Source organism: Nicotiana sylvestris, chromosome 2 (assembly GCF_000393655.2).
Source record: "Nicotiana sylvestris chromosome 2, ASM39365v2, whole genome shotgun sequence".
Lineage (NCBI taxonomy): Eukaryota > Viridiplantae > Streptophyta > Magnoliopsida > Solanales > Solanaceae > Nicotiana > Nicotiana sylvestris.
In genome coordinates this window covers 27981374-27995540 of record NC_091058.1, presented here as the reverse complement: position 1 = coordinate 27995540, position 14167 = coordinate 27981374, and the positions used below count along the sequence as shown (strand labels likewise).

At 32.3% G+C, this 14167-nt stretch overlaps 1 protein-coding gene across 5 annotated transcripts; it reads left to right on the top strand.

Annotated features, from left to right (window-relative positions):
* Window positions 1-4562: 4562 nt before the first annotated feature.
* On the top strand, window positions 4563-10759 carry LOC104247095 (bifunctional riboflavin kinase/FMN phosphatase). Of its 5 annotated transcripts, XR_011405267.1 has the most exons (12): window positions 4978-5101; window positions 6473-6581; window positions 7198-7384; window positions 8306-8436; window positions 8561-8630; window positions 8725-8790; window positions 9229-9383; window positions 9461-9556; window positions 9839-9990; window positions 10067-10150; window positions 10234-10506; window positions 10701-10759. XR_011405267.1 is itself a non-coding variant. In XM_009803041.2 (11 exons), exons 2-11 carry the CDS (start codon window positions 6506-6508, stop codon window positions 10372-10374), a joined length of 1158 nt encoding a protein of 385 aa, XP_009801343.1. In that variant the 5' UTR covers window positions 4563-4824; window positions 6473-6505; the 3' UTR covers window positions 10375-10759. The 5 variants fall into 5 exon arrangements, 4 of the variants coding, with proteins under 4 accessions (XP_009801343.1, XP_009801342.1, XP_070023908.1 ...); XM_009803041.2 differs by lacking the exon at window positions 4978-5101 and adding an exon at window positions 4563-4824 and having other exon boundaries at window positions 10234-10759; XM_009803040.2 differs by having other exon boundaries at window positions 10234-10759.
* Window positions 10760-14167: the final 3408 nt, after the last annotated feature.

The following is a 14167-nucleotide window of genomic DNA, read 5'->3' as shown; positions in this document are numbered from 1 at the left end:
TCTTGGTGAGATTATACAATATCATTATACATGATTTATAATGTATTGAAACTATATAGATACATACATACATACATACATACATATATATATATATATACATACATACATACATACATACATACATACATACATACATACATATATACATACATACATACATACATACATATACATATATATATATATATATATATATATATATATATACTTAAGATATTTTATTATACCATGCATAAATAGTTTTAAAATGTATATATACCTTACATGTCTTCTTCTTTTTAAATATACCGGATGATATATAATTTCAATATGCAATTGTTAAATACAAAATATGTTGATATATAGGGGGATCACATATATTAATATACAGGATATAATTAAATATTAGATACATGTATCCTATCAAATTATCAATTCGATATACGAGATTATACAGTAATTTTTTAGGATACAATTATCTTTTCTTAATTGTATTTTATTCGTAAAACATATTTGAAAGATAATATTTTGAGTTAAAAAATAGGAAGGAAAAGATTGGAGTTATTATATCTTACTAGTATCTGTACCCTCACATTGCACGGAGAATATTAAATATAATTTTTTCATAAAAAAATATTACTTGAAAAATATGGTAGACATAAAAGAGCTTTCAAATGCTATTATTTAATAAACATATAAATCCACTAGATATTCATACATTGAAGTAATAAGAAAACATATGTATCCATTAGAAAATAGGTAGTGAGGAAATCATTTTTATAAACATATAAATCCACTGGATATTCATACATTGAAGTAATAAGAAAACATATGTATCCATTAGAAAATAGCTAGGTAGTGAGGAAATCATTCATAATAAAATGCAATCTTGGATGATTGGCCATATTCTGATTCTCACAAATTTATTAGTACCATTTGTAAAAGGCCATTTTTACTACACAATATGTTTGTACAAATTAACAAAGTTCTTAAAGGCACAGGACAAAATCTTTCTTCGATCCAGTTTTAAACCGTCAAGCATTGATGGAATAGTCCTTCGTATCATCCATTGAAAATAGAATAAGCTCTTGGTTAATAAATTCAGTATACGAAATGTACTTTTCTTTCTGGTCTAGATGGGTATTAGGCTGCATAGTATAAAAAATAGAGAATGATGAGTCAAATTAGAAATATTTGATGCTAATCAAAATAAAATAAAAGTATTAATGGTCCCAACCTCAAGTTGTTTAAGCCAATTCTTTGTTGCTTATATCTTCTTCTGACTGAAAGTAAGTTCTATGAATTTCCCATCTTCTACCCGCTAAAATAATTTTTATTGTGTTTTTAAAGATCTTGAAAGTACTCATTTCCTTATTTTAAAGTACTTGTTCCCGACTCTTATCAAAACAATAAAGAGAATAATTAGTAGAAAACCAAGTTTGATGGTTTTATAAAATATTTGGTGTAAAGTCTTGTAGTACTTAATGGACCAACCACTTTAATTGGCACCCAAACTCTATCTTCATGACTCATACTAGACAAGATATAAAATGGCAATATCTTCACACTTGTGTAATTAGCATCTGATTAAGCCCTGAAATAATTTTTTAGCTATAGTGAAGATACATATTATAAATAGGGATTTGAATTTAAAGATTAAAACATGTCCTCGGATGCATTAAAGTTGATAAGTTTGTTATGCATAATAGAAATGATACAATCAAATATAGCTAGGAAGAAAACTTCAGCCTAATCCAATTTGTTAGAAGTAGTTATTTAAAATTGAAGTTAAACACTTTCACATCTTATGCAAAATTTTATCTTTTTACTTAAACTCAAATTTTTCTTTTGTTATTCCACTTCAATTTTATATTAGAGTTTTTATAAATTTTCTTTTGTTATTCCACTTGAAAGTTATATTAGAATTTTATTAACTTTGTCCTAAGGTTTAAAAGTATTTTATAATGCACGAAAAATTCTCTTGAATATGAATTTTAAAGAGAAAAGTAAAACCATAGATTCATAATCTTCAAAAAAAGAATTTATTGAGTAACCCGTGTACCCCATGTTTAGTTAAACTTAAAGGCTTGGTATTGAATATTTTTACAAAATATATTATTGTACCTTTTCAGATTGTGATTTAACATATATTATTGTGAGTACTCACACATACAATAAAAACTATTTTTCTTAGATTTTTTTAGTTATTTATTCTTTCTTTATACTAAGGAATTACTACTCAATTAATCAGTATTGTGAAGGAATGTAGAAACACACTTTGGTGGTATAAGATAAATGATGATTAATTAAAAAAAAAAGGGTGTCAGAATAAAGGACTCTCAGAATCAGTATGAAATATTCCATACATGAATATAGTTTTTCAAGGAAAATCAAGAAAGCATAAGTTAATCAAGCAAAGAAATAACAAAGAAATATCAATTATTAGTTAAGCTATATAAATAAATAAAAAGTACTAAAATGAATTATGCATCATTTTTATCGTTAAGCAGTATAATAGCATATATGAAATGTTAAAGAAATTAAAAACTCAAATTAGATTCTCATAATATATAAACGTCAATTAATTTAGATAATACTTTCACTATAACACAAAAGGATAAAGTACAAAACTTTATGATAACCAGATAACAATTCATCTTTAACCCCCACTTTATTTTTTAATAAAAAATATCAATTCACCTTTTAAACATGCTAGGAGATTAATTATGTACAGTAATCAAGATCTATCAGACGATAAAGAACCCAAAAAAATACATTTAGAAAAAGGCAGAAATAATAGGATTAATTTTATGCCTACAAAATCAAGCCAACATGATTGAATCACTATAAAAGAGTAGAAAGCTAGCTTTTCACTTTGATATTGAATAGAGACGAAGTCAATTTAACTTACAAATATTAAAAGAAAACATAATAAAATAACATAAAATTAACTTTTAATTGCGATTTTGCTCCATGTGTATCCAAAAACTCGGCACAAAAAATAGCAAAATGTCTATAAGAAAACATTTGAAGCAACATACTCTGTTTTAAAATGTTTCATGGATATAAAATTGGAATAGTTTATTCGATTATGTTACTCTATAATAAAAAGAAACAAAGAAGAAGAAATAGAAGACATCAGAAAAGAAGAAAGTGAAAAGAGAAGGAACAGTTACCAATAAAAAAAAGACATCAGAAAAGAAGAAAGTAAAAGAGAAGTAACAGTTACCAACAAAAAAAAGACATAAAAACGATGAATATTTCAATGATAAAACATTATTTACAATTTTACATTTAGATACTCAATCTCCTACTTATAACCTTGGACCAAACAAAAGAAGAAGATAAGTAAGGAAAAAAAGGGATTAGAGAAATGAAAACCATAAGAAATGTACTAAATTGGTGAAGATTATTACCAGCACAAATCAATAATTTTACTTGTTTTTTCGCTCCAAGTTCTTTTGTAATCACGACCTGCTATACAAATCACTCCTTGTCCTAAATACATATGTAGATGAAAAAGTGGGAAAAAAAACTTTCTACCTTTAGATCATCTTCATTGGTAAATTTCTTCTCCTTTGTTGATTTTTTTTTCTGCCTTGAGCGCCATTGTAATTGAAACTTGAAGCGTTAGGAATTGAGAACATATGCGTTTGGTGAGGATTGTAACTGTTGCCTTGTCTATCTCCTTATTATTAGGAATTGTAATTGTAACTAAAGTAAAATCGTGAAGGCTTTGACTTGAAAGAGGACTTCAAAAAGATGGTAATTGTTGCTTTGTCTATCTCCTTATTATTAGGAATAATAACTCTAATTAAACGTGAACTTTTAAGATAATTGATTGATTATTCTTAACCAAAAAAATCTAATTTCCAATTCTAATTCTAATAAATACAGTAATAAATAGCTGCCCAACATGTGAGGCAGATCCATAGCCACGATCAATCGTGGAGTTTTTTTTTTTTTTTTTTTTTGCTTTATTACTATGTCTATGCAAAAAGTTTTTGATGAATTTATAAGGTCTTTAATAAATGAAATAAATAACTAATGAAAAACCTGGGAATCTAGAATTGAAACAACTATTTTTTTAGTTTTCAGTCTTACAAAGTTTGTGCCAAAAAATGTGGGACTCCATGAAGTTAATAACTGAATTGGTTAATATTAAAATTTTGTAATTTCTTTTTTATTTTAAAATTTTTTGAATTCCAAAAATATTGGAGTTTTGTCCTAAAATATAACAGGTGTTGATAATTCATTTTGACATTTGACACAGTATTATGAATTTGTCTCTCCTTTTCTATATTAAAAATAGATAGATAGAAGATTCCCTCCTCTGATTTAGGAATCTATTATGTTATTGTTAAGATTAGTTGCCATAATAGATTTGTAACCGCCGAATTTGCTGCCAGTTTTGTTAATTATGAATTTCTGCTATGCTTATGTTAAATTTTCTAGAACAGTGCATACTTATGTTTTTTGCCCTTTTTAATCTGAATCGTCATTCCTTTAAGATCTAACAGCCCATATCCTTCCCCACAACTATATAATATTTCCCAAAACCTAACCCTAAATCCCTTCTATTTTTCCAGCCGTCTCACCCCACACCTCAAACCTTGGGCCGCCAGTGACTGAACCCAAACTCGCCGGAAAATTCAGAAAAACTGGCGAGTCCACGTAAGCCCTAACCCTCTATGGTCCCCTCTCTCTTCCACGTCACCCAAAATTCTAACTAACTCTGACAAGAATATTTTTTTCCATCTAACCAAAAGTGGGTATCCGTGCAGTGGACCAATGGCTCATGGGCCTCTGGCCCAAATTTCGGCGATGGCAATCAATCCAAAGGTAGACAAACTTCGGTTTCTCACTCACTCTCTATTTCTCCAGTGCTTTATCTTTAATAAGTGTGACGTGTCCAAACTCCACTTATTGGCATGCACCATTGTTGACATTGAATTCACTAAATAGAAAGGCATGCACCACTCTGACAGTAGTGACGTTAAGTTTCTCATACCAAAAAATAAAAATAAAAATAAAAAAATCACTTAAATGGCAAATAAGACAGATTTATTACATTGAATTCTTCTAAACGGCCTTGTCTAAGATTAGGCTCAATTCTCAGGTTCTTCTGTTACTCCTCATTTGCGTCTTCTCTTTTACATTTATCGATGCTTATATCTAATATTTGACGATTTGTTTCTAGGAAATTTCTCTCTTAGTTCATACTTGTTCTCTTCCCCCTTCTTTTCGTCTTCTGGAATTATAATTATTTCTCACATTAAAGGATCTAATTTCACATTAAGTTTAGATTACGAGCTTTAATTGGGATGTGGCTGAGATAAGGGCAATTGACCAATCTTCGTTTTTAGTAAACTTTTGGTGAACCCATGCGGTTTCTGCTAGCTATTGAGTGCAGAACCGTATATTTGTATCAGAACAATTTTCCACAACATCAATAAATTATTACTTTATTTGAAAAAAAAAATAAGCTCCTTGGCATGGCTCGAGGTTGTTGAAAAAAGCTGGAAACGTTTTTGTGTAGATTGTTTGGTAAAGAAGGCTGACTACAGTTGCATAGATAGGTGAATTTGATACTTTATTGGTTGATTATGTTTAAAAAATTTCATTTACTTTCTTACTTGGTAGATTAATCACACGCGACACAACTCGTTTCCGGTGGTACTCAAACTCAGCAGTTAGCAATGATCACCTGAACTTTCATTAATAAGAGTTTCTTAATTTGGGGGAACAGCTTCAATTGATGAATACAATTTTCTCTATTCTTACTCGTAGAGAAAGACAAATTGTTTGTGAATATGTCTTAGCAAAAGTTGATAACCTTATGTCAGGTTTATAGTTTATTTGCTCCTTTCCATTTTAACTCTTTTAAGGAGTAATTTTTGTTAGCAAGCTGAACTCTTTTGGGCCAAACCGGAGGCTGTTACATTGAAATTCTATAAATCTCAGCTTTGTGTACCTAAGACTTCTGCGTTGGTTGGGTTGTGTTATGCCCTTTTATTTGGTCCAAATTAACCTACCACTATTGACTCGAGCAAACTTTCGGTGCATTGGATCTTAACTTTGTTTCACTAAATCCGTTTTAACTAGTCCAAATTTTATTCGACCTGCCCCTTTGACATCTCTAGTTGGGGATGAGCAATATGGTATCAGAATGAGTTCATAGGCTACACAGATAGCTATGTTTATTCCTTTGATATGATTCTTTACGCTGTGGAATGGAAAGTTAGTATATATTTTCTCCTAATATTGAATACTTCTATGCCTCGTACCCATATGCACTTATACAGTTTTGATGGTGACCAGGAAGCTTAAAATGAATTCCAAGTAATAGTAGTGTTACTTTTGATGGAATCATGATACACAGATGTTTGTATATTGATTTATGTCTACATTTGACTTCAAGATTAAATTCATGCATTTAGCTTTATTAGCGTGCCAGTATATCTCATTTATTCACATAATGTGAACATAGGTTTCTGTTTCTGCGTGGTAGATATTGCTCTCCATGTCTGTTGAACGAACTTTGAAGAAGCTGGTTTCTGGTGTCATCCTTGATTTGGATGGTACACTTCTTAATACAGGTTGGTAGTGCTAGTCTTGTTTGACTTTACACTTTTTTTGAGAATCGTATTTTTTTTTTTGAGAATATTGACTTTACACTTGTAAAATTATATTCTTGGCCATTCTCCTAGATCATTCATGGTATTTGTTCTTGATAACTATGAACTTCTAATCATTCAAAATCATAAGCCAGAGTTCCTTTCATTTCCTTCCAATTTTTACATTGTCCAATAGCAATATGAAATGAGTGGAAACTTTGGAAAAATATATTCACTATTTCACTATCTTTGACTTTTGTAATCTTTACTCTAACTGTAGATTGTAGTAAAAGTTTTTTTATTGTTTTGAAGTTCTTTTATCAAATTATCTTGTTTGAGAATATGCTTAATATGAGATTGCTTAGTGTGCCAGCAGCTATTTGGAACTTCTATGCAGAATTTGAGATGCACTCTGGCTCTCAAAGATGATGATATATTATTGTGAAGTCCCTCTTGTGCGACAGAAATTCCTTGCTGTTATAGAGTTAACAGCTGCATAGTATCAAACTTTATATTGCAAATGTCTTCCCTTTGTGCATTTGCGTTTCTTATTAGCCTCCAGTTTTCCAGTTTTAATTTGACCTCTTTGTGTTGACAGATGGTGTTGTGAGTGAGATTTTAAAGGCTTTCTTAGTTAAGTATGGAAAGCAATGGGATGGGAGAGAAGCTCCTAAAATAGTCGGGAAAACCCCTACAGAAGCTGCAGCTGCAGTTGTCGAAGATTATGGGCTCCCATTATCAACAGATGAATTTCTTTCACAATTTTACCCAATGCTCTCTGACCAGTAAGAAACCAGCAAAAATAGTTTCATTTCCTTTCTATTTATTGATTGCTACAAACTGAAATTGAATAGACTATTGGAGGATTATTCACACTAAAATATTAATAGGCAGACTCTTTTCCTTAAATCCTATTAATGGATGTTAAGAATAATGTTACAAAGTAAAACAGTATGCTGTTTTATAGTTGGAGCATGATGATAGATTGCAAATTAGTTAGTAGAGAAGAGAGGACTAGAGAACAGAGTTTTGGGGTGTTCGTTTCAAAACCCTTATTGAAAATTAAGTAGGTACAAGTGGTAATTAAATTGTGGAGAATTGCTAATAGGGGAACCAAGCTTTGATCTCCAATTTAGAAAATGCAAATATACATGTTTCTTTCTTTTTATCTTTTTTGCTTTTGGTGATATATATTTATTTATTGATTAGCAAAGAAGATCTCCAAAAGAAATAAAGGAAAAAAAAAGGAATGAAAGAATGAAGCTACATTAACTATTACAAAAAGAAAAAGAAATGACTATGTTTTGTTTGTTCGTCGATCATATGTGTTTCTTGTATGTTGAACTTGTTGGTTTTTAATTTAAATGGAGTGAAGTTTTTCCCTTTTCTTTTGTTCTCCTGTTTTTTTTTTTTGGGGGGGGTGGGGGTGGGGGGTGGGGTAGGAAGAATAAGGGTAAACAACTCATCTATGGTCTTGTTAGTTTGAGGAACATGATTTTCTTGGCTCTTGCTGAGAGTGAAAGCAATACTGGATTGGTGTTACCTTTAGAATTCTTTTCTTTGAGCTAGTAAAACTCTGATTTTCATTCTCTGATTGCTTGCGAGAGCTTCTGCTATATTGTTGTGGAACTTGTATATCTTTTGTATTCTGCAGATACTTTCCAGTCCTAAGTTCTTATAGAACTTTGTTAATCATTTTGATATAGGTGGCGCAATATCAAAGCTCTTCCAGGGGCCAATCGGTTGATTAACCATTTGAGGGGTCATGGTGTACCCATGGCATTGGCTTCAAATTCTTCTCGGTCTAACATAGAGACCAAAATTTTTCATCATCAGGGTAGGGTTTTAAAATCTAGTTAGAGAGGTATTTCTTTCCTTGTGAAGGTATTTTGTGCCAGTCCAGCATGTAAGATAGCATTTATGCTTGGTGCTTTGATTGGGATATTCTTTATTATTTTCAGGATGGAAAGAATCATTCTCAGCCATTGTTGGAGGAGACGAAGTGAAAGCTGGAAAGCCATCTCCGGAAATGTAAAACTGGATGAATTGTTTATCTTTGTCCTCCTCATTTCATAATCTGGTATTATGGATGTTGAATTAACTCTTGTATATCTTCTTCTGGAAGATTTCTTGAAGCAGCTAAAAGACTCAACATGGATCCATCCAGCTTTCTTGTCATTGAAGATTCAATGTGAGTTTTTATCTTCAAAGATTATGTCGCTATATATCCTATCACAAGCATAGGAGCACGTTAGAAGATCTAACTACTGGTAAATAGAAGGAAGAAAAAGAAGGGTATCAGGGGGGTGGTTTTTCTCCTTAGAAGATATTGAGGGGTTTGTTTGAGTTTATCATACTCAGCTCAAATTTACACATGTTATGATGGATATCAGCATAGGACTGAATAACGTTAGCTACTAACTTCTGACATCATAATTTATAATTTCTATAGTTATTAGATTTTTTTTTTCATGGATAATGAGGTTTAAAATTCCTTGTCATCGCTTTTGCATTTTCTAGGCTGAAATATGGTCCTTTACTCTCTGAAGTCCATATTAGTTTTGAATTGGATGTAGATTGTTTATCTCATAACTTGGTGAAAGTTAACTCGACCGGATACCTATGTTAGACCAGGTGTTACTGCTGGTAAGGCTGCTGGAATGGCAGTTGTTGCTGTACCATCTCTTGCAAAGCAGTCTCATCTTTATACTTCCGCTGATGAAGTGATCACTTCTCTTCTAGATTTGCAACTAGAAAAGTGGGGATTACCTGCATTTCAAGATAGTAAGTCTTTGTGACTGCTTTACTTGTATGGAATGTACTTGATTTCTCTTTCAATTTTTGACTGGAAGCATATGCAGGAATAGAAGGTACTTTGCCCTTAGAACCTTGGTATATAGGTGGTCCTGTCATAAAGGGATTTGGGCGCGGCTCAAAGGTTCTTGGGATCCCCACAGGTATACTCGTCATTATTCCTTCTGCTGAATGGCTAATATTAATGCTTGACTCAGTATCTGTATTCGCTTGAAGTGGCTGTTAGAATTTCTCATAAGTTTGTTATTGGAATTTTAGTTTCTTGTGAACCTATCATATCAGAGATTCTGATTTTATGTCAATGTGTTATTTGCATTCGAACACCTACAATTGTTAGAGGGGCTTGAATGATTATTTTCTTGCCTTGTATGACCTAACAGTTTGATGTTTTTTTTCTATTCTTATGGTATCAAATATTTTTTCAGCTAATTTATCCCCAGAAGGTTATTCAGCCATTCTTTCAGAACATCCAGCGGGTGTATATTTTGGATGGGCAGGATTATCAGCTCGTGGTGTTTACAAGATGGTCATGAGCATTGGTTGGAATCCATATTTTAATAACACAGAGAAAGCTATAGTAAGTGTGTCGTGACATATGCTTCTTGCTTATTCTTGATTTTTTTTGGTTTGTTGAAGACAACTTTACTTTTTAGGAGCCATGGTTGCTTCATGACTTCAATGAGGACTTTTATGGTGAGGAATTGCACCTAGTTGTTGTGGGCTATATACGGCCGGAGGTATTGTGGCCTAGTTACTCTTATCTTTCTTTTTTCTTTCTGAAAGCACCTGCTCATATTACCGACTATTTGCAATATTACAGGCCAACTTTTCATCACTTGAAGCCTTGATAGCTAAGATTCATGAGGACAGGAAGATTGCAGAAAGAGCTCTCGAACTTCCTCAATACTTGAAGTACAAGGACGATCCATACCTTAAAATCTCTTTGCATCAGGACAATTGATCATTGAAGATTGTTGGAATTCATTGTTGTTTCTGATTGGGATTGCATCTGCCCTGTTTCCTGGTGCAGTCAGAATTATAGCAGAAGAATTTCCGTCAATTGCATGGCATTCTATATACCAAAAAAAAATATGTAATAATTGACTTTATAACTATTCAGAATAATATTAGTAGTGTTTATAAAGTGGGTTAAGCATTGTCGATGCTTAAGGGTCGAAGTGCTGTATCCTTGGACTGAGAAGTTCAAGTTATGGTGTCATCTAAGTGTCCATTTGGTTCACAAAATAGACTTACTAATGTAATTTTCTTGATTTCTGCTTATGACAGAAGTACTTGTGGTTGTGATTTTGCATTTTGAAGAAATGAGTGGACTTCACATTGAGGCATTTGCATTGTTTCCTTTTAGACACAGGTAAAACTGTTGGGAAGTATTCTTGGTTAGTTGATATAACTTGTTAATAATTTGTAAGCATGCAAGCTGGTGCATATATTAGATTGCTTCCTTTTAAGCATCAAATGACATTTCCTTGTGATCTTTCATTTCAGTCAAAGCCTTCATAGCATGAGGCTACTGACTATTCGGCCCATATTATTTTTGGTATTTTTAAACACCTCTTAAGAAAGACATTTCCTTGTCTTAATATTATCCCAGCCCAAATTCTGAATATGCTGAAATGAAGATTTTAGCACCTGTAGCTGGAGATGACCAGCCTGGTAATCACTCTTGGAAGAAAAGAACTGTAAGTCATCTCTCACTGCCAATATTTCTTGCCTATGGAGCTTTTGTGGGGGGGAATCAATTAAAATGCATGGTGTCAATAGGAGGAATCTGTTGCTCCTTATGCCACCTTTCTGGTTTGAGTGTATTGAAATTAATAAAGGAATGGGAGGTGTTGCATGTTAGAATGACAAAGTAAAAGCTAGTTGTGCGCGATGTCATTGTTTGTAATATTATGTTAAATGAATGTCCGTTGTTTGTTAAAAAGTGTCTTAGGATTTACTTAAGCTTTGAAGTTAATCAATATGACGTTCTATAAGTAGCGTAAGAGTTGCTGAATGTTGCCTCAACCACGACCAGTTTGTGCCAATAGAGCTCCCTTTTTCTATTGGAAGCAAGGCTGTGAGTGAGTCAAACCTGCTTGTGAGCTAATTAAGCCTGTCTTAGCTTATAACTGTTCAAGCTGGAGCTAGCTCAGTTGACCAAACGAGCCAATCTGTGGCACATAAATGTTCAATACGCTAAGCTTATGTATTTTTTGCTTTCTCATACTTATATTGACTATATTAACATGCTGGTTTAATCCCAATAGAGTCTTTATGCTGGAGATTTATAATACCACTGTTACCTTTCTCAAAAAAATATGCTGGTTTAACTATAAATTTCCACGGCATTTGATTTTTTTAATATGCGAGTTTAAAGGAGTGCACCATTCTTCTATTAACTATTTAAAGTAATCAATCAGTGACCAGCCTTAGATAGGAGGGTATAGAGGTCAAAGATTAGGGTAGAAGGTTTGTAGGTAGCCGAGCGTTTTCTCTTTGTCTTACTCAGTTCGCTAGCATTAGTGTTAGTATGATATCTTTTTATTCATAGATTGCTATTATTATCTAGAGTTTCACTGCATTCTTGGATTCGATCTTATTTTATCTTGCTGTTATTCTTACTTGTTGCAAGTACCTTTTTATTTTCCGCTGTTCTCTAGCTGAGGGTCTATCGGAAACCTCTCTGCCCTTCCGGGGTTAGGGGTAAGACTGCGTACATCTTACCCCCCAGACCCCACTTGTGGAAAACTACTGGATTTGTTGTTGTTGTTGTTGTAATCACCAGAGGTTTGTTTAAATTACCATTTATTGACAAATATTTTGGAATGAATGCAGTTTGTTACGACAAGTAGTAATATGGAGCTTTGCTAGTATTCTATTAGCATTTTAGTGAAGGAGCTCAAAAGTTCACTTCTTTGATGCAATTACTTGGTGACTTTGATGAGCAGCTGGAGCATTCACTAGTAAATAAAAAGCATTTTTGTTTTTGTCACTTATAACGTCATTTCTACGTCATTTCTTTTATTTAGGGGAACAATCTAATATGGAATGATTTAAAGCTAGATCTCAAATATCTTGCCTTTTATTTAGGGCCTAGGGGAATAAATCTAATATGGAATACCATCTCTTGAGACATGGCTGAAGTTACCAAAGTAGACTTTGGTACAAGAAATAATGCAATTGAGACTCTCTTAAGGGAAGTCTCATTAACTCACTATGATCAGAAATTGGATAGTGCGAAATTTGACAAACACGTTTTTTTTTATTTTATAGAAAAACGAATTGAATAATATGTTTGATTAATCAAACCTATCTCCATGGACAGATAAAAATAAATTTGCTAAGATGAATACAAAAGAGAGTAAGCATATTTGGGGAAAAAATTCAAGAGAATACTTCACAATATTTACCAAAAAAGAAAGTGCTTAAGATTTCTGGAATATCCCAAATAAACTTGTTCTTACAGAATATACAACGGACTCTATTTCTTCTATAACTCTTGCAAAGCACTTAATTGGATGACAGTCAATACGGTGAGTCAAAATTATGTAAGACTAAGTTTAAATTTTTAGTAGAGACGTAACAGAGACAATTTTTTTCTTCATATGTTTAAATCGTGACGAACAAAATAGTATTGTTGAGAGAAAGCACGTGCCAGTAAAATAGTCAAAGAGATTTAGCAGCTAAAAATTGGAACTACTAGTAAAAAGATAATAGAGATGCGCGTTAGACCACTTTCGGCGGCGGATCAACATTGAAGCTTATGGGTGGTCAAGCACCTATTGTCGAAGGCGGATTCAAGATTTAAACTTTTTGAGTTCAACCTTTAAGATTTTTAGCATTGAACCCATTATATTCCTAAAGTTATGGGTTCATATCTACTATTTGTTACAATTATAGTAGACTATTACATATTAAGTTATACTCCGCATCGAAAGTTACCGTCACCTTAATGCTACATATGCCCCTGCCTATTGTGTTTAACGAAGCTGTATATTTTTATGTTGGAAATTAGTACTAATATACAAAAATATTGATTGAACACCCATCATAGAAAGTACTAAAAATCTTCTCTCAAAAAGAGACAGACCAGAGATAATAGAGGAAGGTATTCAGTTCAAAAAAGATACGACAGTCAGAACAGCTTCAATCCAAAATTGACTAGGACAGAAGCAAACTACAAGCCTTAGCAACCGCTTTCATGCGGACCTTATGTAAAAAAGAAAAAAAAAGCGAAGAAAACAAAACACTAAGCTGTTGCGCTAACTTGCTAGCGCTGACCCCATCTGTTATCAACTGTTCACCTATTTTTCAGTATGAATCGAAATCGAGCCTAATTCTGCTCATAACTTTACAACTTGTTTGGATGTCTGTTACCCATTATATCGTATTGTATTACTATCTCAAAATAATATTGTTTTGATTGTTTAGTTAAAATTGATTGTATTGTATTGTTAAATTTATTATTCTGGAACAATGAAAAGTCCATTTTTTGAAACAACAAATTTAGTGTGGTGGGATTGTTTCCTATTTTTCTTTTCAGTTATGAGCTAACTTATTACACCATTTATTTCTATGTTAATCTTTACCTTTTTTTCGTTTTAACTCCAAATCTCTAACCTATAACTCACTTTGTCTTCGTCCCTTGTTTTTTGCGAACTCCAACATTAAAGGTAAAAAAGAATAGGTTTGCCTTCTTTTTTTTTTTCCTCCTAATTTGATTTTAACTCCAATTCTAATTACTTTAATCT

Coding starts and splice junctions, on each gene's coding strand:
- LOC104247095 (XM_009803041.2), top strand. CDS start 6,506: ATGTCTGTTGAACGAACTTTGAAGAAGCTGGTTTCTGGTGTCATCCTT. Junction 8,791..9,228: donor CTTGTCATTGAAGATTCAAT/GTGAGTTTTTAT, acceptor TACCTATGTTAG/ACCAGGTGTTACTGCTGGTA. Junction 10,151..10,233: donor TGGGCTATATACGGCCGGAG/GTATTGTGGCCT, acceptor GCAATATTACAG/GCCAACTTTTCATCACTTGA.